Below are 22,885 nucleotides of genomic sequence, written 5' to 3' on the forward strand. Positions count from 1 at the left end.
TACGGCGACGTGCAGGCATATAAAATTCTAAGATCTATTAGTTCTTATTAACCATCATGTGGAGTATATTGCCATAGAAATTCTTCATATCCTGTGTTTAGCCAGCTTGCTTCATGACCACTATCCCAGTCTGCCTGCCTCGACCATGCTTCTTGCCATGGGAGCTTGGTCTCGGACAGAAGTTTACCAGTTCTGAGGTACATTAGCGATATTGTCGTTACCATGATGCTTCCCATTAACACAATGGAAACACTTGGGAGAAATGCTGCCATAGGTGTCTTATTCCCATGCTTTTCTGTTCCCCTCTCCTACCTGACACCCTACTTCCCACGCAGGCTGGCGTGACAAGGGAATGCCCAGCTTTGACACCAACTCTTCAAATAACAAACAAAAATTAAAGCAAAAGCCTGCCGCCCAAGATCAGGGCAAAGAATGGAGTGACTTTAGTGATTTGTTTCATTACGTTTGTCTCATAAGTTGTTTTGCTGTGAATAGTTTGCCCAGCTCTAAGGCCAATAACCGTGCGTGCCCCACCCGCACCTGTCAAAAGTCCTGGCAGCTCCACAGACCCCCAAAGAGACGGATGGTTGGGAAGGATGTAAGGAACAGCCTGTTAACATTGGGTACCTGGGGAAATGGGTCTCTTTGGCACCCTGAAGGCCTGTGTCCTTACAGCCATGCCGGCTTTGCTCTCCAATCTAACTGGGCCCAGGCCAACCAGAGTGGTATGCAGTATTAGCCTGTGAATAGGAACGTGAACCGCAGCCGCTGAGATGGAGCACACTGGTCACGTGGAGCCATCGGGCTCCAGGCACCGAAAACCGGCTGGTCTAGGTCTGTAGCAGCATTTCGTGTAATGCAATAGCTGTGCTCTGCACATAGGCTCCAGATCACTTCCGTGCCTGCCGGTAGTGCCTTGAGCCCCCTAATGAGAGTGGGGTGGCATTGTACAGGCCCATAGATAGATAGCCTCTGCCCTGAAGAGCTTGCTATCTAATAAACAAGATGGACAGGGCAGGAAAGAACAGACATAGAGAAGGAAAGTGACTGACCCAAGGCCACCCAGCAGATCAATGTCAGAGCTGGGAACAGAAACGAGGTCTCCTGAGTCCCAGTCTTGTGCCCTATCCACTGGGCAACACTACCTCAAAATACCCTCCAATGCTTTGGGGTAAAGAGCCTGCACATCACCAGAGCTACAACAGAGCCAGCATAGGCTGGAGACCCCAGGCCTTGCCTTGCTCTGTAGCCTGAAACATACTGTAACTATTTTGCATGAGTTTTGCCTTGGTTTTAGAGTAAACACATCAATAAACTCCAGAGGAGGAGTTTTCCGGAGAATCTGGCAAGGAGCAATGGGAACATGCTGATGCGAAGCTCAATATTAATCTTTTGCAAAATGAGTGGGATATTTTTAAGGGAAAGCCGGAAGAAATTTGAATAATGTTTCCATAGTCCACTGCAAGCCCTCGCTATTGCAGTGAAATCTAATGGCTGGAATTCAGTAGACCTACCTGCTGCATCAGCATCAAAATGTGCTGCCCTGTTCAGAAACAACTCATAAATAGTGCTCTCCCTGATCCCGCTCTGTCACAACAGAAACACGCTAGAAGAGGTAGTGGCAGCATCTCTGCTTGAATTTGAAGGGTTTTTAGCAGTTAGCACGGGAGTTTTAGAAAAGGTCTTTTATTGTACAGGATATTTTGTTAAAATCTGGGAGAAATGATACCATGGGCTTTTAATTAACCAGGACACTAGTTGAACTCAGTGTGTTTATTCTCCCTGCCCACTGGCTCCTCCAAGCCCTGTTAAATTAAAACTACTTTAAAAAGAGGGCAGGTGGGGGAGGTAGGTGGGAGGAAAAGTTCGTCAGCTGTGGCACATTCCAATCAGGAAGCTCTGACTTAAGATGCTCAGAAAAGACAATGGATGTGTCTGTCCTGGTTCTTATACTGGTGCTCATCACTGAAACATCTGCGTGCCTACAAGGGGCCCAGCAGTCTTACCCCTCAGGTGGGATTGTGCTGTGTTGGGATTCCAGTTGGGATTGCTTTTTGCACAAGAAGAGAGAGAAGCATTAACCTGAGACAACGGCTGCAGGCTGAAACTAGACAAATTCTAACGGGAAATAAGAGGCGGATTTGTAACAGTGAGTTGAATTACCCACCAGAATAGCTTCCCAGGGGTTTGTGGTGACAGCCTCCATCATTTTCAGTCTTTGTCGAGGCTCTTTCTAATGCAGTCACAGGTTATTGGGCGCCATGCAGGGATCACGGGTTGAGGGTCTGTGGCCCGTGTCATGCAGGAGGCCAGATGGGATGTTCAGAATGGATCCGCGGGTTTGCGAATACAGGGCACAGATATGCTCCAGTCAAACTTCTTCACCTAACTTCATGCTTGTTCTCCCAAGGAAAGCCAGAAGGAGAAGCAGCAGCTGTAACTTTTCATAAAATAGTTTTAAAACTTTTGTTCGGGTGACAGTGTTAACGCTTTTCCCTTAGGATTTTCAGGCGCAATGACTGAACCGCAGAGTCCCCCCGAGCCAGCGGCTGCTGCGGAGAGCCTTGGCGAAGCAGGTGGCAATTACAAGGTACGGAAGCGATGGCCCGTAACAGACTGACGCTGTGCGTTGCTCCAGCTCACCCTTGAAACATACCTGGCGCCTGAGCGGACTCGCGCTTACCGGCGTGGAGCCGTGTAGCTTGTGCGGGTGAAAAGCGAGCAGCCTGGAGCCTGCCCAGCACGGCAGTGTCTTAGCATGACCCAGCGCGGTGACAAATCTGCTCCTTGTGTGCCGGAGCTGATCTTCCCAGCCTCCGAGCGTCCGAGCGAGATCTGGTCACTGTCGCAGCTGCTTAGCTTTTATTATCCGGCTGGCAAAGAACGCAGGTTCTGCAGCCCCGCCGAGTTTTGCTATATTTGTCCGAAGCGTAATTCTGTTGAACTGGAGTGGTGGTAAAGTCCCTGATGCTAAATGCCAATGCTACCTCGCAGGTCAGGGTTTCTGCTGTGTGGTGTCGGAGGGCTGTGAATGAGGATCATCAGCTCCTGCGTGGTGCTGCATTTCCTTTCTCCATCTTGCACCGTGCGAAGGAATAGGGCCGTGTCCGGTCACCGTGGGCTCCGCTAGGTGCGAGCGCAATGGGTCACCTGGGGAAACATACAGGGTCTCCACAGGGAGCGCAGGAGAAAGCGGCACATTGTGATGTGCTCGCAGCGTTAGAGTGGTAGCCCTCAGTGTAATGTCAGAAGCAGTCGGTACCCATCCTCTGAGACAAAGACCCCACTTGCCACAGGGAATCGCCCGCTTCCTAGCAGTCCGCACTTTCCCTCAATCCTGCAGCGGCAAGCGCGCTCCCCTCAGCTGGAGGACACGGGGGACCAGCACAATGCTCTGCTGCTGTTCTCGGCCAGGGAAGCTGGGAGAGAGGAATGGACCCACGAGACTGTTTGGGCCCTTGAGCTCACCTTCACTGCAGCAGCGTTCGGGAGACCGACTCATTTCTGGAAGGCTTGGAAGGCTGAATGGCTTTCCCTGGGCTCACACTGCCCCTGGGCCTAGATTTCTGCTAATTGCTGGCAGCTTGGGCTGGAAAGAGGCTCCTGGGGATGGCTCCTGGGAAAGGAATGAGCTGGCACAGTTGGGGTGAGCTGTGTTGGGTTCTCAGTCCTTGGGCCCTTATCCTGCAGTGACTCCTTTCCCAAAGGTCTGTCCGATCTTTCGCACCAAGGATTGAGTGACGCCCAAAGTGAAACTCCCTGGCAACTGCTAATTTGCCACGCAGAGAGTGCACGGACCCACGTGTTCGTGAACGGTTCCATTGCAGAACCCTCTAACTCGCCCTACGACTCTGAAATTCAGGGTTCCCGAAGCCCCCAAGGCTCCGTCTGAATTTGTTACCAAATCCCCACCCGGTTGAGTTTTGTTCGGTTTGAGGTTTGGCTGCTGCTCAGCCCTGCAGACCCCAGGTGAAAATTAAACCCATTCCGAGCTAGTCAGGGTTAATGACCCAGGTAATAAGCTCATGGATCTAGAGAGAGTGATGAGTAGGAAACTATTTACAATGAACCCACCCCTGGGGCAGGAAACCACAGACCAGAGCAGAGTCCCAGGTGAATTGTTAGAGTGAGCGGAGTGGATCTTGGGTCTTGCATTTGAATTGATGATCCTGAAGACAGGCATTCACTTTGTGGTCAGTGTTTCAGCCAAGTACAGATGAGATATCACGCCTTGTTGTATTCAACAGACGCTCCGTGGTCAGTGCTTGGCTATTAAGCTAAAACCAGAGCCATCCATCTCACCAGAACCTGCAAGTCAGAAATCAGTGATGCCGGCACTCGCCATCAGGGGAGGTGAAGTGCAAAGCACATCCCGCCCTGCAGATGCACTTGGTGAATTGGAGCAAGTTGTTGATGAGGGTGGAAGGAATTCAGACCGGCCGTAGTGCTGCCCAGCTGCCATGGAGTGCGACTCGGATGGCTCAAACCTACTGGGCGAACGGGAGTGGCTGGATAGGCTGCTGGGATACTGAACGGTTTGCTGCAGAACTAGGAACGCCAGGTTCAGCTGTAAGGAGACTGGCTAGCAAGCAAAGGCAGAAATAGGCGATTTAGTCACCCAGCCTGCTTTGCTGCTGTTTGTGTTTGAAGTGTGTGTGTGTGTGTGTGTCCAGCTGAGTTATCACCAGTGCCAGGCCTGGCTTTCTGGAAGGGAAATGCCGAGGGTTCCCCCATGGGCGACGGAGCAGGAGGAGCAGACTTGCTGAGCGACGGCCTGAAGTGCCTGCGCTGTGACTCCACTGCACATCGGAGCTTGTCTCTGCCAGCGTGGCCGGTGTCCAGCTCCCCTTCCCGGCTCCGGCCAGGCCGCGGCCGTGGAGGTGTGAGAGCGTCCCCTCTCCTTTCAGATCACCATCTTCGAGCTGGAGAATTTCCAGGGCAAGAAGCGTGAATTGACAGAGGAAACTCCGAACGTGACAGAGGAAGCTCTGGAGAAAGTGGGATCGATCCAGGTAGAATCAGGCCCGTAAGTACAGAGAGCCGACGGATGAGCCCCACAGAGGTGGGGGGCAGTGCCCTTCAAATGCAGGAGGGGAGAGGGCAAGGCCCCCCACAGCAAAGGAGGAGGATGAGTTTCTTGCTAACAGGGCCCTTGTTCTGCACCCTTGAGATGAGTCTGGGAAACACAAGCCAGGTGCTGGGAGTGAAGGGACCATGCAGCCCCAGGCAGCAGGAGGCTCGGCTGAGCTGTGAAGACCCTCCCCCAGACCTGTGCGAGGGGCTGACCCTAGGAGGCAGGGATCCCCTGCAGTTGTGGGGTGCTCGGCTTGTTAAATTCCATCCCCCCGTGAGGCTGCCCGCAGCAGCTGCTGCCAGGGGAACCCCCCGCCCCGGTGTGGGGGATGTGCTACACACCCTCTGAAAAACCCGGCCCCGTCCTGGCCCGCAGCCGGGAGAGGAGGCAGGGCGGGGAGCCCCGAGGTGGGAGTCCCCAGGCCCTGTGTCTGCGCTGACCGGCCTCCCCCTGCAGGTGGCTCGGGTTCGAACGCCAGGCCTTCTGTGGGGAGCAGTTCGTGCTGGAGAAGGGAGCCTACCCGCGCTGGGACTCCTGGTCCAACAGCCACAGCAGCGACAGCCTGATGTCCCTCCGCCCCCTGCTGATTGTGAGTGGGGCCGGCGCGGAGCTGGGAGGGGGACAGCCCCAGAGAGCCCCTCTGAGGCGAGCCGGAGGCGTGGGACGCCCTCGCTGGGAGCGGGCAGCGAGGGTGCACAGCAGAGGCTCAGGATGGGGGTTAACAGCCCCCAGGGGTTGTCCTGAGCCTGGGGCCCCACGTTGCTCAGTGAGATGCTTCTCCTGTGAGCCCTGCCCTCGAGGGGACATGCTCCCCAGGGCTATTTCCTGTCAACTTAAACCCCCCCCTTCTCGGCCCCCACCACGGAGCCCGGGGAAGGAGCCCCCATTTCCTGACTCCATTCCCCGACACAGCTCCGCCCTGAGCACGCTCAGGGGGCTGGGGCCTGCCTCTCGCCCGTGTCTCGCACAGATGCGCACGTCAGCTGGAAGGGTGGGGGCCCTTCGCTCCTCTGCGTTTCTTTGGCCTTCGGCAGCTTTGTTCCCAGCTCCTGTCGGCCAGCGGAGCCTGGGATCTCTTGAGGTAGCACCAGGCTGGTCTGGATCCCACCGTGACGCTCCCACGCGCTGCGGCGTGTGAGATTCTCAGCCCAGAAACAAGCCCCGGCATCTGCCAGGCCACCCAGGCCTCCTGCTCCGTCCAGTCGGCGCTGGCTGGGTGTGGAGGCTCTTCCCGCCCTCGACAGCTGGGGCATGCAGGGCCACTTGGGCTTTCAGCCCCCGGTGATCTCTCCGCAAGGTGGGCACGCGGGGGTGGCTTGGCCGGCTTCTCCCCAGCAGGGGCTGCGGCAGGTCCCTGGGGCGGGGTGGCAGGGCAGGGGGAGAGCAGCTTGCTGGATGTCTCCACTGCAGGACAGCAACGAGCACAAAATCCACCTGTTTGAAAACGCCGGTTACAGCGGGAGGAAGATGGAGATTGTAGATGACGACGTGCCAAGCCTCTGGGCTCACGGGTTCCAGGACCGGGTGGCCAGCGTCAAAGCACTGAAGGGAACGTAAGGGCAGAGACCCCCTGGGCCAGCCCCCAGCTCCGGGGCAGCCGGTGTGTGACGCTAGCAGCCAAAGCGCCGCTGTTACTCCCCCGCTGAGCTGGGCGCTGGATGTACACACACCAGGAGACACACACTGCCCCAGAGAAGCGACGTGCTAATTACAGACATGATGCAGCGGGTGGGTGGAGTGCAGGGTGCGGGGTCGGGGCCAGGGCCGGGGACACATGGTTACATAGACTAGCGCAGGTTTCAATCAATAGCTAAATAAAGACCTGCCACCCCTGTCTGAGGGGCTTGTGGTGTCTGATACAAACTGTATCCAACTCAGTGAGCAGGGGTGAAAACTCTTCCCTAACCCCTAGCAAGCCATCAATCAAACCACCCGCACCGAAGAGAGACAGGAGCAGAATGTGCCCCCTTTGCCCAGGTCTGGCAGCCTTCAGGGCCCGGAGCTGGCCGGTCAGTGATGGCCCGGAGGCTGGACAGAGCACCTCCTTGGGGGCATGGGCTACACCCAGGCTTTGCACGGCAGTAACTGCCTGGGGGATGTTCTATGGTGGGCACAGAGATACAGATCCCAGGTGCCTAGAGCTCTTTCCCCGGCCCTGGGCGAGGGATCGCACAGCTTTGTCTTTGTTTCTGAGTTGGCTGTGGGTGCCCCGGCTATGGGGCCAAGAGCCCGAACAAACCGATGGAAGGAGGAAAGCAGGGCTGCGTGCCTCGGCCAGGGGACTTTCCTGGCTGGGTTTGCCCTGGAGGCTAGGATCATGGTTCAGTGCTGGTCTGTTCTCAGACTTCGGCTGCAACATCTCAGTCCTTCCCCATCCCCGGCCTCCTGGCCCTGCCTGACCGAAGTCAGGGCGAGTGAGAACTCCTCACTTTGGGGGGGGGAGGGGGGTACATTCCACTGGTGTCCCTGGGCTGTTGTGGAGGGGGGGGGGTGTCACTTCCTGACCTGCTGATGCCTGCCCTGGGAAAGGGAAGTCCCTCTGGTTCTGGTCCATGTGGGTGGGTAGGGGCTGGGGGCTGCTGCCCATTCTCTGTGCCCTGCTGGTTCCTGGGGCGTAACACACACCTGACCTCCCCCAGACCTCCTGCCCCTTCCTTGCTGGGCATGCCACCATTCCCTCCTGGAGCTTTGGGCATCTGCCATTCTGTGCTAGCTGTGGCCTTATTTAGCAGCTGCACCGTGACACCCTCCCCCCCAAGCAGGGGTGCACAGGACAGCAGGAGGCCTGAGCAGAGCCGGGCTGATGGGGGAATGGCCCTTGGCCTCCAGCTCTGCTGGGGCAGCAGCAGGTCGACATGGCCTTTCTGTGGATGCAAAGAGCAGCCCCCCCCTCCCCCCGCGCCCCGAGGCAGGGGAGAGGAGGACCTGGACTTGTATTGCAGGTCCCTGCATGAGTTCAGGGGCAGCCTCCCCCTGGGCCTGATCTCTCTCCTTGTCGTCATCACTGGAATGGGAAATGGCTCCAGCCCATCTGGGAATGATGCTTATGCCTTTAATTATCCCCTGGCATGAGCCGCGGACAGGTTCCCAGGGACGACAACTCTTGCTGTTGAGCACCAGGTCCATGCAGCTTTGTTGTCCCCCAGGGTGCCAGGCTGGCTCCGAGTGGCTCGGGCAGCCAGGGAAAGGCCCGACCTCCGCAGGAAAGCAGACGGTGTGGAGGCAAGGCATGTGCTGCCAGGCCCTGGGTCTGCAGTACGGTGTCTTGGGGGGCAAGGCCAGGGAATGGTGCTGAGCTGCCCCCCCCCCCCCCCCCGCACTTTGCGACTTGGGGTGAAATAGAGGGCTGGCCCGACGGGCACCCAGGGTCCAGCGGCAGTGCTGGAGGGAGGCGACATCATCTATCCCTGTGACTGCTTCCCCCGTCGCTACCACTGAGCCTGTTCCAGCCCCCGTTAGCCTGGCTCGGCCAGGCCAGGCAGGTCCCACGCTGCCCAGAAACTGTGTTCAAGTAGCCAGTTAGGCCCTTGGCGTCCTGGGGCCCATGCTGGGGGCTGGAGCCAGCACCAGCTCCGTGGCCGGGGCCAGCACAGCCACGGGGGAGGCACCGGGCGTGCACGTGAAGCAGCGATGCTGTGGCTGGGAGCCAGGGCTGCCCCCTCTGTGCCCGCCGGCCCCCGCTGGGGAGCTTGCCTGGAGCTCCCGTCTGCTGTGCTGAGGGTTGTCTCCCTCTCCCGCAGGTGGGTGGGCTACGAATACCCCGGCTATCGAGGCCGCCAGTACGTCTTTGAGCGGGGCGAGTACCAGCACTGGAACGAGTGGGACGCCAACCAGCCCCAGATCCAGTCTGTGCGCCGCGTCCGGGACCAGCAGTGGCACAAACACGGCTGCTTTGAGACCAGCTGAAGGGGACGCCGGCGCCTTGCGCAGCCACGGCCGAGGAAGAGGCGGACGACCTGATTTATAACCCGCCGTGTTTGTGTCAAACCTTCTCAATAAAGCTCAGAGCTGGAGGCTTGTCCCGCTGTTGTGTTCACAAGTCGGCCGCTGGGCCAGGGCTGTGTCCTGGGGGCAGGCGCCAACGCTGCGGCTCTGAGAGCTGCCCTCCTTGCCTCCTGGCATCGCACAGGGGTTCCCAGCCGGGGGGGGGGCATGACCACCCTGCCCGAGTGGGCCGGGGGCCTGGCTAGATGTGAGGGAAGCCCAGGATGGGAAAGGCTGAGTGCTGCCTTCTCCCCAGGCGTACGGGCCCCACAGCACAGGCTAACAGAGCTCTCACCTCGGTGGTGAGCTTGGCCTACGTGGGCTTCCCTGTGCCGCCGGCCCGACACGTCCTGCTGGTGCTACCGCAGTGTGGGAGGTACCTGCGGCCCCAGACGTGTTCCCCATCGCTCCACAGCGTGAACCCCCGACCAGCGTTGGGCCTGATGCCAACTCAGCTGAGGCCTCCGTGATGCCCTAAGGGGGGGCAGAGCAGCTGTCTGGGCGGCTAGACTCTCCAGCAGCAGATTGTGCCCAGCAAGAAGCTATGGATCAAAAGGGAGAAAAGAACAATCGCGCACGTCGTTACAGAAAGGCTGCAGTGTTCCAAAAATAACACCCCCTCGGCCCCCGCTTCGCAGGGCTCCCGCTGCCTGCCTGCAAAACGAGGTGGCGACCCGAGCGCCTGCTCCCGGGGGATGCATCGTGGGCACCTCCTCGCAGCTCCTGGCGCGCTGCTTTGCACGTGATATCCGAGAGCGGGGTCTCTGCAAAACCCAGCCGAAAGGGTTGCAAAGGTCATAGCCGACACCCCGGCATTTGCCTTTTGGTCTCGCCCTCCGGGAAGGCCAGCTGCGTCTGCACAGCCCCTGAGTACAGAGCGATGCTGAATTATTTGGGTGACTATAAATCAGGGTGCCGTCGCTGTGGCAGCTCATAGAGTGACCACGCTGGGGAGGCGGCAGCTGTAGTGGTGGAGATGGGAAGACGGGCGGTCTGCGGAGCTCAGTTACTGATGGTCAGCCGAGGTACCTGGCTGCAGAGAAGGGGGCGGTGCAAGAACTGCAATTTCCCCACATTTCAGTCACAGCTACTTGCATTACAGATGATCCCAGGCTGTTTTAGGATCGGACTGCCTCTCTCAAGCCGCCTGGCTTGCGCGGACTGCATGGGGAACTCTAAGTGGGTCAGTTGACCAGTGTCGAGATGTTACTCTGAGCACCGTGTGGCATTACACCCCATATTCTTCATAGAGCTAGTGTTATAATATGATTATGGCATAACTAAGATGTATTTTATGCAGGATGGGTCATGTGAGGTGTCCTTGAAAAGATTGATTTACTGACTATGATTATCCTATGTGTATGCACGTATCCTTTTTGTATCTGAAGTTAGAAATATTGTCCTTGAAACTACTACAAATGCGTTTACACTTGGGGAACGCCCACTAGACCGAGTGCAATCAGTCTCGATTGCTGGTTGGAAGGGCCATTAGGGAAAACAACAGGTCTTTGACGATGCTAATCTCCCACCTTCCTGGAAAGCCGCCTTGGGGACGCTGCAAACGGCCTTTGCGTTATGGCTGCAAGATCATGTGAGCAAGTCACCTGATACTGGACTCCATGAATAATGCTAGTACTTTCCCACTGACCACTGGTGGGAACCACACTGGAAGACACAGGATTCCCGCCATATGTAAAACCTATTTAAGGAAGGGGAATGATATAATCAGGGTTTGTTCTTCACTGAATCCTCGACCAAGATGAGTGCTGTAAACATCTAAGAAACAAAAACTTGTTTTTTTCCTCTAAAACCAGTTTGTGGAATTCATAACTGGAGGGGGAGGGGGGGGATCTGTGCATATCTTCCTCCACATTGAGGGAGGGGGCGAATGTCATGAGCTTACACGGTATCGTTCTCTGTGCAGTGCAAGACGATACAATTTTGGATTTACACCCAGAGGGGGGTGTGCTCTTGAGTGCTGGGCAATTTCTTAGCTGAGGCTTTCCATGCAGAGCTGATTTCAGAGTCTGTGTGTTTCTGCAGCTGGGTGTGTTTCTGTGTGCTGGGAAAGTGCAGTCTGAAGCCTGAGGGAGGGCTTGGCTGGCCTGCTTCAGCAGTACAGTGTAAAGGGAGCCCAGGCTGGTGGGTCAGGCGTGCGCAGTACTAGCCTAGATCCAAGTAGCACCCTGGGGGGAACCCGTCACACACAGGCTGCCAGCACCTGCAGGGAGAGCCCTCAAAGAATTCGCAGCAGGGTCGTGCCCCCGCCCATCAGAGCAGGGAGTATCCTTTGGCGAGACATGCGTCCAGCTGGCTGGCGGCAGAGTCCCTCAGAAGGAGAGAGGGGATGGCGGAGTGGATACTTTGGCGCAGGCCCGAGATTCATCTCTTTTCTAGCAGCTGGTCAGCTCAGTGCACTGGTAGTGGGACAAGGAGCCTTTCACCCGAGTCTGCCCAAGGCAGAGCCCCCCAAAATGGTAACGTATCGAGGGCTGTTCTGGTTCATCCGAAATGGGCAATTTCACTGGCACTAGAGGTTGCCAGGCAACAGCCTTACCTGGCAGGGTTCTTCACCCCACGGTTCCTGCCTGACAAGAGGGTGGGTAAAGCCCGAGAGGGGCTGAGCAACCTCGATGCCCACTGAGTGCAACGTGGCACCTCGCAGCATCGCATCTGCGACCACTCTAGCATGGAAATGGCGAGTGCCACGCGGGACGCCAAGCGGCACCGTCACTAACTCACCCAGGCGTGGTTTAACAACAGCAGCCCCTCTCTAGCAGGAGGGCACGTCTCCTCTGCCTGCCAGGAGACCCATGGGTCCTGTGCAAAGCAGATTCTCTCTGGGGGCCCCAGATTGCGTTGACCAGACCCAGGCTACAGCAATGTGACTTGCTCGGGGGCTGGGGGAAGCTGCATTCATGTCAGAGACCCAAAGGAGGAAGGGGTTTCATACAGAGCCGGTAACAATTCCACGGGTCTGCTGGTCACCTGCCTTCACTGCTTAGCTTGTTCCCAAGTTCTTAGCCCTGAGTTGGCATGAGGACCTACTATACTAAATGGGCAGATTGATCTCCTGCGCCTGAGAGAAACAGGAAAGCAAATTACTGTCTTGCGCCCTTGTGAAGATGAAGGGAGACCACACGGCAGAAAGAGAGAATGAGACTGTGTACAAAACGCGCTGCAGCACAAAACTCTGCTACAATATCAGTGCCTTTATCCTGCATTTCCTTCCTCCCTGTGCTTAATTTGTGCCAGGGCTGAGCCCCAGTGCCTCTGGGCCTGGCAGTTCAGGGCCCCGGCGCCTCCGGGCTTGCTGCACCAGTTACAAAAGCAAAAGAATTGCTTGATCCCCGGCACCTTTCTTTACAAATTAAGCCCTGCTTCTTCCCCACGTATTTGCCTGTCAGTGGCAGGAGTCATTAAAAAGATGGTCAGAAACGACCTGCCTATGCCGGGGAGCATCTTGCTAGCCCAGGCAGTTCACAAGGTACCAGATATTTAAACCACACCACTCTGGTTCCCATCCACCATCACCCCCCACCTGAGTTTCGTGGCAATCCCCCTGAGAATATTGGCTGCTGTGCAAACCCTCCGAGAGCCTTCCCGCCCACTTCTCACGTGGCACAAAGGGCGGCACTGAGCTCCTACGATAGGAATTTTTCTCACTGGGTGGCTATAGCACATGGGCAGGGACCGGACTCTCTTCTTGCTCATAACAGTCTTAGCTGGCATAACGCCGTCAACTTCAACTCAGTCCCATTGGTGGCAGGGAGGGGATTTAGGTTGTTGGTTTCTTGATGGAATCCCTGAGAAGTTTCTGGTCCCAGCACGGACACTTCTTTGTTTGCTCACTAGTGACTTGTATCCAAACAAAGGTCAACATCGGAAAGGCAGCTTTCCTGCCAGCCCTTCCAGGATGACACGTCCATGCAATTGCTGGTCTCTGGCTTTGTTCAGAGGCGCTCGCATGGAAGTGTTTCAGGTTTATTTCCACTGACCCATCACCTTGGCTCCACGCAGAGGTGCTGAGCTTTGGGAGTTGCTAGGCTGTAGTGAGAGGCTCAAAAAGGAGTTGACAGAGAAAAAGAAGATCACGTTACCCAGCATGAGGCATAGTTATGATGCTTGCTAGGCCGGTTAGTTAAAAGAAGTGTTTGGTTTTTTTTTAAAAGAAATCATCTCTAATTTTGCATCCACTGCCCCTCTGGCAGTGCACGCTGTCCAGTGGCATTCCAAGGAGCAGCTGTTGGAATATACTTTGCTTTAAGGCCTTCAGTCCTGAAGAATCCAACGCTGGGTTTCACCAACTGTATGTCTCTAGCGCTGCTGAAATGCAGCCACCTCTGAGGCAGAAGGGAAAGCCACCTGTGTTCTGCAGACCTGATTCTAATCTTCCTTACGCAGTGTCACCCAATGGCGCTACTCCAGATTTACACCAGTGTCACTGAGATTAGAATCTGGTCTGTGGCTTTGTTTTGCATCCTGGCACAGAAAGCACTGGAAAGTACTAGGTTTACACATCCGTCTCCTCCTTGTCCTAACACACAGCACACCACAGCCATCTCTGCCCCACTTTGCGCGCTCGGCGCTATGTTTAAAGCATTACATCCACAGCTTTCTCTTTCTGCTGAAAGTAATGACTTTGGCAACAGTAGACATTTACTGTTTGTTTGAAAGGCCCAGTTATTTACTGTGCACGCAGACAGCCGACTTCAGCAATTTTTGTACTTCTAACCGTGGGGCGGGGATGTCAGTTTGTTACAGGGATAAAGTCTCTGGCTCCAAAAATCCTGAAGCAGGGCTGATGGTTGCATTCTTTGAAAGCGAGGGTCTAGGGCCTGGCCTGCATTCGGCTGATGCGTGCAAACTCTAAATCTCCTGGCCAACCCGCCCAACAAAGCAGGCGGCTCCAAATGTGAAAGCTAATGAAATAATTCTGCAGCTGGGGGTTTAGCGAGACAATGGCTGCTGGGGATCAGCTGACCTTGGTTTTCGTTGAGCTGTTATCCAGCATTCTCCCTTTGTAGCATGCTTTAACTGTTTTGTAAATAGTTTTGGCACCATTCTGCTGAGGCGCAGTATAAATTCTGCTGCTCGGCTGCAGCCCCTTCACTGGCTCAAGCGGGTACTGGTGTAACTGGTAAGAATTTTCTATTTATTGTCCTTCTTTTGGTTTTGGTTTGGTTTCCACTGCAATCCAAAGCCACATGTCTGAAGACTAACCTACTGCCCATAGCATTAATGCAATAAAGAGATGCCCAGCACTGTACGGGGGTGTATGTCCAGGAGGGTGAATAAGAGAGGATACCAATGTCTTGGTCCCATACAGCAACAGTGATTTCATGACTGGTCAGGAGCCTGACCCTTATTGAATTGAATTTTAGCAGGTATCACTTGTTTCACATAACTTCGAGCCTACTCTGATGTGGTGGCTTTGAAAATTCCTCGTGTTTGACCATTACCGGGCACGAGCTCCTTTCAGGGGAGACTGTCCTGGGCGGGGCAGAGAAGGACACGCTGCCACTCCATCCTGCTCAATGATGCTGTGTGCCACACACCGTCGGCAGCTCCGTTGGTGCCAACCAGGGAAGCTGGGATTTGTCTTTCCTGGACACACAGTCCCAGCTGCCCTGCGGGTTGGGATCTCCCTGGGGTTTAAATTGCTGAGATGGGTGGTGGAGAAAGCTTCACAAACTTGAACTGCTTCAGCCAAGCCCTTAAATGTTTAGGGAAAGCCCATGTGGCTCACCCCTCCTGCATTGTTGTTAATATTGTTTGGGACAAAATTCGGAGGGTCTCATGCAAGCTTTCCTCAGGCCAACTGCACGTCAATTCCCCTTGATTTCACTGGGAGTTTGCCTGCCTAAGGACTAGCCAGCAGCTGAAGGGGCTCTGAGCTGAACTCCCAACTGAAACCAATGGAGACTTTGTAATGCTTGATGGCACAAGATGGGCCTGGACTGGGCTTTGGCCCCAAACCAAAGCAAGTCAGTGCACAGATTGTCACCTTCCTTACTCTGCCATGCAGCCAGAGACTCATGTCTGAAGAATACAGGACTCTGGCTGATGGGGTACGAAGGCTGGAAAGTCCTACAGGGCGAAGCCAGTCCACTCCCGCTCCCGCACCGGGGTCCCGCTGCACTGCCCTTGTGACTCTAAGGTGGCGTGTGTTAGCACACTCGCCTTTGTTGGGCAAGCACTAATTATGTATATACAGAACCAATGCTATAAAAGGCACTTGCCTCCAGCCTTTCCATAGCATCCAGGGAGCTGCAGTTTGTAGTTTTTGCTCCCACCGCGATCCCTTTGCAGCTGGTTTGTAAGGTCTCTCTCCCCACTTCGGATGAATCATTGTATTCTATGCAAGCCCAGAGCTTTAGCACAAATTCCAGCACGAGGGAATTCTTCCCATCACAGAGATACAGTTCAGATGGGTGAAGGAGGCCCTCCCCCACCGCTGGGCCTGCTCCACCCGGATTCAAGGGAAACCGTGCTTAGAAACCCCCAGTGTCGGTAATTCCAGTGGGTTCCTCGGGCATTTATTGGCCAATCAAGCGAAGGGAGAGGATAGCCGCAGAGCACTGGGCTGGGGGGGATGGGTGCGGGTGTACGAACCCAAACAGGATTCCGGTTATAATGATCAAGACCAACGTTTAACCGTTTGAGTTTCCCTCCCAGGTGCTCAGTTTCACAATGGCGTCAGACCATCAGATGCCAGCCTCTAAGCAACAGCAAACCAGCTCCAAGGTCAGTATGCGTTTCTCTTAACGCTGTGCGGTGAGTGCTCTGTGCAGCAGCTGGGTCTGTACCGCGATATGGTCCCAAGAAGCATAAATGAGTGTATGTGTAAAAATGTGTGCACACCTATCCATTACCCCAATTCCGTGCATGCCGGGAGGTGCTCTCCCCTCTTTGAGGGAGCAGGCTGGAATACGAACGGCTGAGCTGCTTAGAACGCCTTCCCCTAAGCAGCAGCTGCTTGCCCTTGTACCTAAAAATCCCCTCTGCCTTTCAGCTAGGAATGTTGTAGTGACCTTGCAGCCGGGCGGCTAGGCAGTGACCTCTTAGCCCCAGTGCCATCCCATAAGCAGCTGCTTAGCATTCATGGCAGCACCAAATGCCCTCACCTCCTCCCCACCCAAAGGCTCTCCTCCAGGATGCAAGATCCAGAGCTGTGGGACAAAATAAAGAGGCTTCCCCACTCCAGCTGCTCCCAGTTCAGTAGTAAGCAGCTTTCCAAGCCTTCCCCGTGTTGTTGGGGCCTCTTAGGAAAGCGTGAGAGCAAGTGACCTATTGACCAGCCATTCCTAAGGGGGGGCCCCCCCAGGGAAAATATATAAATCCTGCAAATTTAGAGCCAAAGCCTCTGCAGGAACTGCAGCAGCGCTTTGCAAAAAGTAATTCCTAAACCTGCCTGTACATAAGGAAATGAGACAGTGCCCCAAGATTAGCTTCTTTGAGCCCGGTACTGTGTCAAACATTTCCTTTGATCTGCATACTGATGGATCTGACTTGTCAGAGCCAGGAGAAATACCAGGAAGGGGGATTTTCAGGAGGCTTGGGTGGGGGGAGGGGGTAAGGTGGTGTCAGAACTATTCAGTGTTGCTAATTCTTGTGATTTTATCGTAAGTCTCCCAGGGGTATTTGGTGTTTACCTTTAAGGCCCCAGCTCCTGGAGTCTGGGCTCTGGGACCCTCCCACCTCACAGGGTCCTAGAGACCGGGCTCCAGCATGAGCCCAAATGTCTACACCACCATTATACAGTCCCTTAGCCCGTGTCAGCGTCTCATTGCAGCATAGTAAAACGTGTTAGAAAAGGGATCGAGTCCCGTATGTGGGAGGGGGCAAGCCCCGACCTCACATTACCCTCATCTTGGGACCCAGGGACTCTGTTTGTGAACTCTGATTTCGGGGTGACAATCCTGCTCAAGTCGGCAGGTACTTTTCCCTCATTCGGGGCCTGATCCACCCCCTACAGAAGTGGCTGGAATGGCTGCCATTGGCTTCAGTGGAGCTGGCTCAGCCCCCATCCTGTTTCAGGTGCAGACACCACAGATTTTCCTCTCTCTGCTCCACTGACCCACAAACGTGTGCTGACCGGACAGAGCCCGGCTCGCCGGACGACGTGTTAGTACGTAACGCCCACCCCGAAGCCCCGGGCTCTGTCGCTGGGACTTGAATCGCATTGGCAAGGAAAGGTTGCCACAGCTGGAGTAGATCTGTGACTTGAAAGCCAATTGTTGAGGACGCTCAGACAAATTTGAAAACCCAGCCATAGCCGATAATTTCATTGCGAACTGTGGGCTCAGCACAGGGCACCTGGGTACTGGGAGGACATGGCTGAGTTGGGGAATTCAGAGAAGAGCTACAAAAATGACTGAGGTCCATGGTAAATGGGCTAAGTGATGCCTGCTCTGAGTTCACGAAAGATAATGGAGTTGGACCGGGGCTGAATTTGGCCCAACTTTTATAATTTGGGGCAAATAACCACCAAAGAGACATAGAACACTCTGCAGGGACCAAGACAAAGGAGCGGGTTCTTTGGGGTAGTTTGTAACTCAGAGAAATGGAAGAAACCAAAGTTCAGGAAGGGTATCCAGAGCCCTCCCCCAGGGCCATGCTGGGAGTCACTTGGCACTTTTAAAGGAGCCTGGGCCAAACACTTGAAGATGCAGCGAAGACTCTTGCCCTGGCTGAGGGATGTGGGCTGAATGGACTGGTGTAAATGGTGCTTTTCCAGCTCTAACGTCCACCATCCCAGGTGCGAACAGAATCGATGGGGCTGCCAGAGTCTCTCCTCCCTACACTGGTGAAGAGAAATCACAAGGGAACGTACTGTAGGGAACAGTCCTGCACTGACCCCTGTGCTCGTGGGCAGGATGGACGGCAGGGCTTCAACCCCCCTTTTCTAAGCTGCTGTTCTCTCTCTCTCTCTCTGGGTGTCAGATTGTCGTCTTTGAGCAAGAGAATTTCCAAGGTCGCTGCCATGAACTTAATGCAGCTTGTTCCAATTTGAAGGAGGCGGGAATGGACAAAGTTGGCTCCATCCTAGTACACTCTGGACCGTACGTATCTTGCACGTGGGATGGTGGGAATGGAAGCACTTGTGTGAGTCTGGGCCAGTAGATGTGTCAGACGGGGGGGAGGTTGTGATAGTGGCTTAGAAACAACTGTTCAGCGTAAAACAAGATCAACTGAAGACGTAAGTTACTTAATGGATGTCCTGTCCCCCTCCCCCTGCCCCCGCCTGGGCTTCCCCAGCCGGGAGAGGTCCCAGCAGTTGAACCTCTGGGTGGAGTTATGGAAAGAGACCCCCTGAACACCTCCTAGGCTGACAGATGCTGGGCCAGACTCAGCCCTCGTTGATGCCCTTGTGAATGTATTTACTCCAATGACCTCACACGGGTGGAGCTCTGCACCCAGTTGGCTGGCAGTTCTCTCTCTCGCTCTCTCTCTGTGTGGGTCAGGAACAGGATCTCTCTAAATCTGTATAACACACCTGTTCCGTAGATCCCTGGGACAGCTCCTGTTGTGGGGGGTGGGGTGGGGCTGCTGGGCAGGCTTTGTGTTATTTGGAGAGCCAGGATACAGTGGGCTGGCTGCCAACACATGCTCCATGCTGGTGGTGCTGGTTCTGATGAATGCCTATGCACTGTGACTGCCAGAATTTGGCCCATAAAGTCAAAGTAACAATATAGAATGAGCTGGACCAATCAGCAGAGTCACAGGTGCCTGGGCATGCTTAAAAGGAGAGATTTGCAGGCTGTACCGTACCTAGACTTATCCCTCACTAGCATTTTAACATAGAGAACAAGTACACTTCAGTTTCTTGATAACATCATAACATGTTAGGTCTTTCAAGTTCATTATTTCTACACAGCTGGAATAATAGTTCACAATGACCAGGAAATGATGTCCTCTGAACTTGGCTATATCTGCAGCTAGTCTCTTCCATGGTCTCTCTGGTAGAGGTGTTTGTAGGCTGTATGGCTCAGTATTGTCTCTGAAGTTGATTTGTATTTGATCTTCTTCCCAAAGTCCAGTATCGCCAAATATTCCATTGACTTCTACCTTTTTCACTAGGCTTCTCACGGCTGCCACTGAGAAAGTTGTTGGTCTTTGATCCAATACGCTCTGAATGCAAAGTTTTTGTCTTTGTATGTTGTTTCCATGATGAACTGGCCCATGTAGATCAGAATCTCTCCAGGGCTAGTCAGAGCTGAGCCAGGTGACTTTGGCTCTTGGGGGGTGGGGCTTGAAGGTGATTGTAAGTCCCTTTTGAGATGACTGTGATGTCCGCTCCTGAGTCAATAGTCTTGCCATGAATATTCAGTTTCATCTCCAGGCAGGTTCTGTGTCGTCACAAGTGACAGATCCCAGAAACAATGACTCTGGATTGTCTGTAATATGAGCCAACTCCCTGACGGCTTTGGTGTGGCAAATAGCTGAAAAATGTCCATATTTCATGCATTTATTACATCTTGTGTCTCTGGCTGGACATGCATCATATCTTGGGATGTGACTTTTTCCACATCTTGTGCATGTAGACAGGAATTTGTTCCTTTTAGCCTGGGAGTTCTCTGCTCACCTCAGGAGTCTTATAGTAATGGCTTTTAGCACTCAGCCTGCATCTGTTAAAAGCTTCTAAGGTAGCTTCTTGTTTTTCAGGTTTGGCAAGTTGCTCTTGGCTTTGCTGTCTCACCAGCTCAGGCAGCTTTGCTTTCAATATACCTGGGACTATGGTTAAAACTCTCTTCAGTTGTAGCTGCTGTGAAAGGTTTTTGTCTGTTAACCCAATAACCAGCCTGTTTCTGACATTTTCATGTTTTGCGTTCTCCCAAATCACAGTTTTCAGCCAATGTATGCAGAGCTCTTACAAAATATTCAACATTTTCCCCTGGTTCTTGAATTCTCTGGTAAAAACATGCTTTCATAAACCACATATAACGTATGCATCAAACATAGACGGAACCCTTTCATAGTCATCTTTGTGACTGTCTATAGCAAAGTCAAAATATTTAAATATGTGCTCTGTCTACTTCCCCATAGTATAAGTTAAAGAAGATACCTCTATATCTCGAGTTTCTTTGTGGAGGTTGATAGCAGTGCAAAATCTTGCAAAACATTGTTTCATCTGTCTATTATGAAGGTTTGTCAAAGCTGAAGTTCTCTGGGGCACTGAAGAGTGGCAGGTTGATGAGATCCTGCAACTTTTGTTGCTTTGTTCCTTAGGTTTGCAACTGTTGTAGCTGTTTTACTTCTGTTTCTGTTCTTAGTTTACTTCTGACACCATGTCATGCTTCCGTACCAGATACGGACTGGTTACAGAGCTTGCTTATACATACCAGATGTGTTCTTCATATGATCCTTTAATGTCCTGTTGGGTGTAGCTAAGGTTAGCTTAAATAAGGTATTTTACACACTTTGCCACATTGTGGCAGAACAGTATAATACCATTTAGCATTTAATTTAGAGAGACACCCAGTATAGTAAATAAATTACCAGGAAGCCAACTGATTCCTCCAGGCAAACAGCAAAAGGGATGTTTCTCTGGCCACCTGCTGAGGAGTTTGGGGTTGGTTCAGAAATGGAGGTTTCTGGTGCGTTGCCCATCTATCTCCAATGTTTGTACTTTGTTCTTTTCCAGCTGGGTTGGCTACGAACAGGCAAATGGCAAAGGGGAGCAGTTTGTGTTTGAAAAGGGCGAGTATCCCCGCTGGGACTCCTGGACCAACAGCCGGAGGAGCGACACCATTGGCACCCTGAGACCCATCAAAGTGGTGAGAGTGCTTATGTCAGACTTCAGTCAGTATAATCTGGTCAGGCAAAGACCTGATCATGAGCCTTTTCTGGGGTCCCCTCAGACTGAGAGCTGGAGCCAAAATCCTGGACAAAACCAGCTGTTCTGAACTTTCCAAAAAGGCAAGTCACTGTGTCCTCAAATGCCTGCAGCTCCTGCAGTCGCCATATTTGTGAATATACTGTGCACAGATCTCCACTGAAAAGTTGTATGTCCGCAGGAAAATAAGAAATGTTCTACTAGGTCGGACCATGGGCCATCTAGGCCAGTGTCATGTCTCTGACAGTGGCCAATGCCAGATGTTTCAGAGGAAGGTCTGAGGGAACCCTAGAATGAACAGTTATGGGGTAACCTGCCACTTCCGAAGTTTGTTGGTGAACGGCTAAGGATGATCACTATACAGGTCTGCTCACACTCAGCATTCCACCTCCTGTGAGCAGGCAAAGCTCCTCCTGACTAGGGTGACCCGGGCCCACTCTCTACGCACTTGAGTTTTGTTCGGAGGCTTGAGCCATCTTCTCTGACTCCCTGATAACTTCCCTGGAAGGTGCCTGGCCTCGTTGCTAACACTGACCCCGCACCTCTCCTCTCTTCAGGACAGCCAGGAACACAAGATCGTCCTCTATGAAAACCCCAGCTTCACCGGCAAGAAGATTGAGATAATAGATGATGATGTGCCCAGCTTCCATGCTCATGGCTACCAGGAGAAAGTGTCATCTGTGCGGGTGCAAAGTGGCACGTAAGTACCTGGGGCAGTGGGTCCACATGACCCTGTTAGGATCTGGGCACTGGAGTCTTCTTTGCCCTGCGCTTGGAATCTAGGAACTGAGGGACAGAATCATTGATTGCATCAACTTCTGTCCCTAGAGCCCGGATTGTCTCCAGTTTAAGGCATCGCCATAACAACACCCTAACCCAGGTGGTTAGACTCCAGGCACAACTGCTGTCCTGCAGTCAGCATCTCTGCTGCTCAGCCCTCTGCCCTGGGCCAGGAGCTGAGCAGGAGAACACATATTGCTAGATGGGGCTGGAGAATAAATAACCTTTTGCCCTGATGCACAGAGCCTCCTGAGGCCAGTGAGGTGTGTGAGGAGACCAAGGATCAAGTGCCCTAGCCGGGTGGAGCAGGGCAGGAGGGAAGCTCCCAAACTGGGTCAGCCCCAAGGTGGTGGCTCGTCTGGGTTCAGGAAGCCCTTTCACTCAGAGGCTTTGAAGAGAGCTTTAATGACTCTACAGCAGAGGGCAGTGCTGGCTGACACCGTGATGCTAGTGAGAGCCCTCGGGCCACATCCCCTTGCCCCGGCCAGGCCAGGGACAGAGTTCGATTCACCACCCACAGGGGCGGGGTTGCCTGGGTGGGAGGAGACACCGGGTGCTGTCCCGGCTGGGTTTCCCTGACACCTGGGTTCTCCCAGTCTCTGACTTGGCTGGGCTTTCCCTTTGCAGCTGGGTCGGATACCAGTACCCTGGCTACAGAGGCTACCAGTACCTGTTTGAAAAGGGGGACTATAAGGACAGCTCAGAGTTTGGTGCCCAGCACCCCCAGATTCAATCCGTCAGGCGCATCCGGGATATGCAGTGGCACCAGCGAGGGGCCTTTCACCCCACCAACTGAAGCCTCTGCCCCCTCCTGAGTGCCCAGAGGAGAAGGAAACTGGAACCAGTTTTGTGTGACCTGCTGCTGTTCCCCAGTGGCCTCGCTCTCCCACATGCCGCTGCATGAGGAATGCCGCTCTGCTGCTGAATAAAGCTTTGAGTTTCAAACGCTCGATCGAGTCAGGCACCTCTTTTCTCGGGGCGGCGAGACACTTAAAATCATTCCCTGAGTTTGCACTGGGGGACGTGCTGGCGGGGGGCTGCTAGCTCTGAGCTCCTCAGAGCCCATGTGCGCCTCGGAGACCCCAGGGTGTGGAGTGGAGGCCCATCATGAACACAGGGCAAAGGCACTTGTCATTACCCACCCCCCCCGCCCCACACTGAGAGTCGGGTCAGTCACCCCTCCCCCCCCCCCGACCCCAACCCCTGGG

General features: G+C 54.1%; 2 protein-coding genes across 4 annotated transcripts; both read left to right on the forward strand.

Moving 5' to 3' along the window:
* Nucleotides 1–1,593: 1,593 nt before the first annotated feature.
* Nucleotides 1,594–9,087, forward strand: CRYBB3 (crystallin beta B3). 3 transcript variants are annotated; one of them, XM_074972672.1, is made up of 6 exons: nt 1,594–1,615; nt 2,502–2,590; nt 4,908–5,026; nt 5,531–5,663; nt 6,485–6,627; nt 8,815–9,087. In XM_074972672.1, the coding sequence occupies exons 2-6, from the start codon at nt 2,516–2,518 to the stop codon at nt 8,978–8,980; spliced, it is 636 nt and encodes a 211-aa protein (XP_074828773.1). In that variant the 5' UTR covers nt 1,594–1,615; nt 2,502–2,515; the 3' UTR covers nt 8,981–9,087. The 3 variants fall into 3 exon arrangements, with proteins under 3 accessions (XP_074828773.1, XP_074828770.1, XP_074828772.1); XM_074972669.1 differs by lacking the exon at nt 1,594–1,615 and adding an exon at nt 1,863–2,149; XM_074972671.1 differs by lacking the exons at nt 1,594–1,615; nt 2,502–2,590 and adding an exon at nt 4,377–4,569.
* A 5,015-nt stretch (nt 9,088–14,102) lies between these two features.
* Nucleotides 14,103–22,529, forward strand: CRYBB2 (crystallin beta B2). Its single transcript, XM_074972673.1, has 6 exons — nt 14,103–14,198; nt 15,737–15,805; nt 18,005–18,123; nt 20,706–20,838; nt 21,455–21,597; nt 22,305–22,529. Exons 2-6 carry the CDS (start codon nt 15,752–15,754, stop codon nt 22,471–22,473), a joined length of 618 nt encoding a protein of 205 aa, XP_074828774.1. The 5' UTR covers nt 14,103–14,198; nt 15,737–15,751; the 3' UTR covers nt 22,474–22,529.
* The last annotated feature ends 356 nt before the right edge of the window (nt 22,530–22,885 follow it).

Source organism: Natator depressus, chromosome 15 (assembly GCF_965152275.1).
Source record: "Natator depressus isolate rNatDep1 chromosome 15, rNatDep2.hap1, whole genome shotgun sequence".
Taxonomy (NCBI): domain Eukaryota; kingdom Metazoa; phylum Chordata; order Testudines; family Cheloniidae; genus Natator; species Natator depressus.

Coding starts and splice junctions, on each gene's coding strand:
- CRYBB3 (XM_074972669.1), top strand. CDS start 1,930: ATGTGTCTGTCCTGGTTCTTATACTGGTGCTCATCACTGAAACATCTG. Junction 2,591..4,907: donor AAGCAGGTGGCAATTACAAG/GTACGGAAGCGA, acceptor CTCTCCTTTCAG/ATCACCATCTTCGAGCTGGA. Junction 5,027..5,530: donor ATCCAGGTAGAATCAGGCCC/GTAAGTACAGAG, acceptor CTCCCCCTGCAG/GTGGCTCGGGTTCGAACGCC.
- CRYBB2 (XM_074972673.1), top strand. CDS start 15,752: ATGGCGTCAGACCATCAGATGCCAGCCTCTAAGCAACAGCAAACCAGC. Junction 15,806..18,004: donor AACAGCAAACCAGCTCCAAG/GTCAGTATGCGT, acceptor TCTGGGTGTCAG/ATTGTCGTCTTTGAGCAAGA. Junction 20,839..21,454: donor CCCTGAGACCCATCAAAGTG/GTGAGAGTGCTT, acceptor TCCTCTCTTCAG/GACAGCCAGGAACACAAGAT.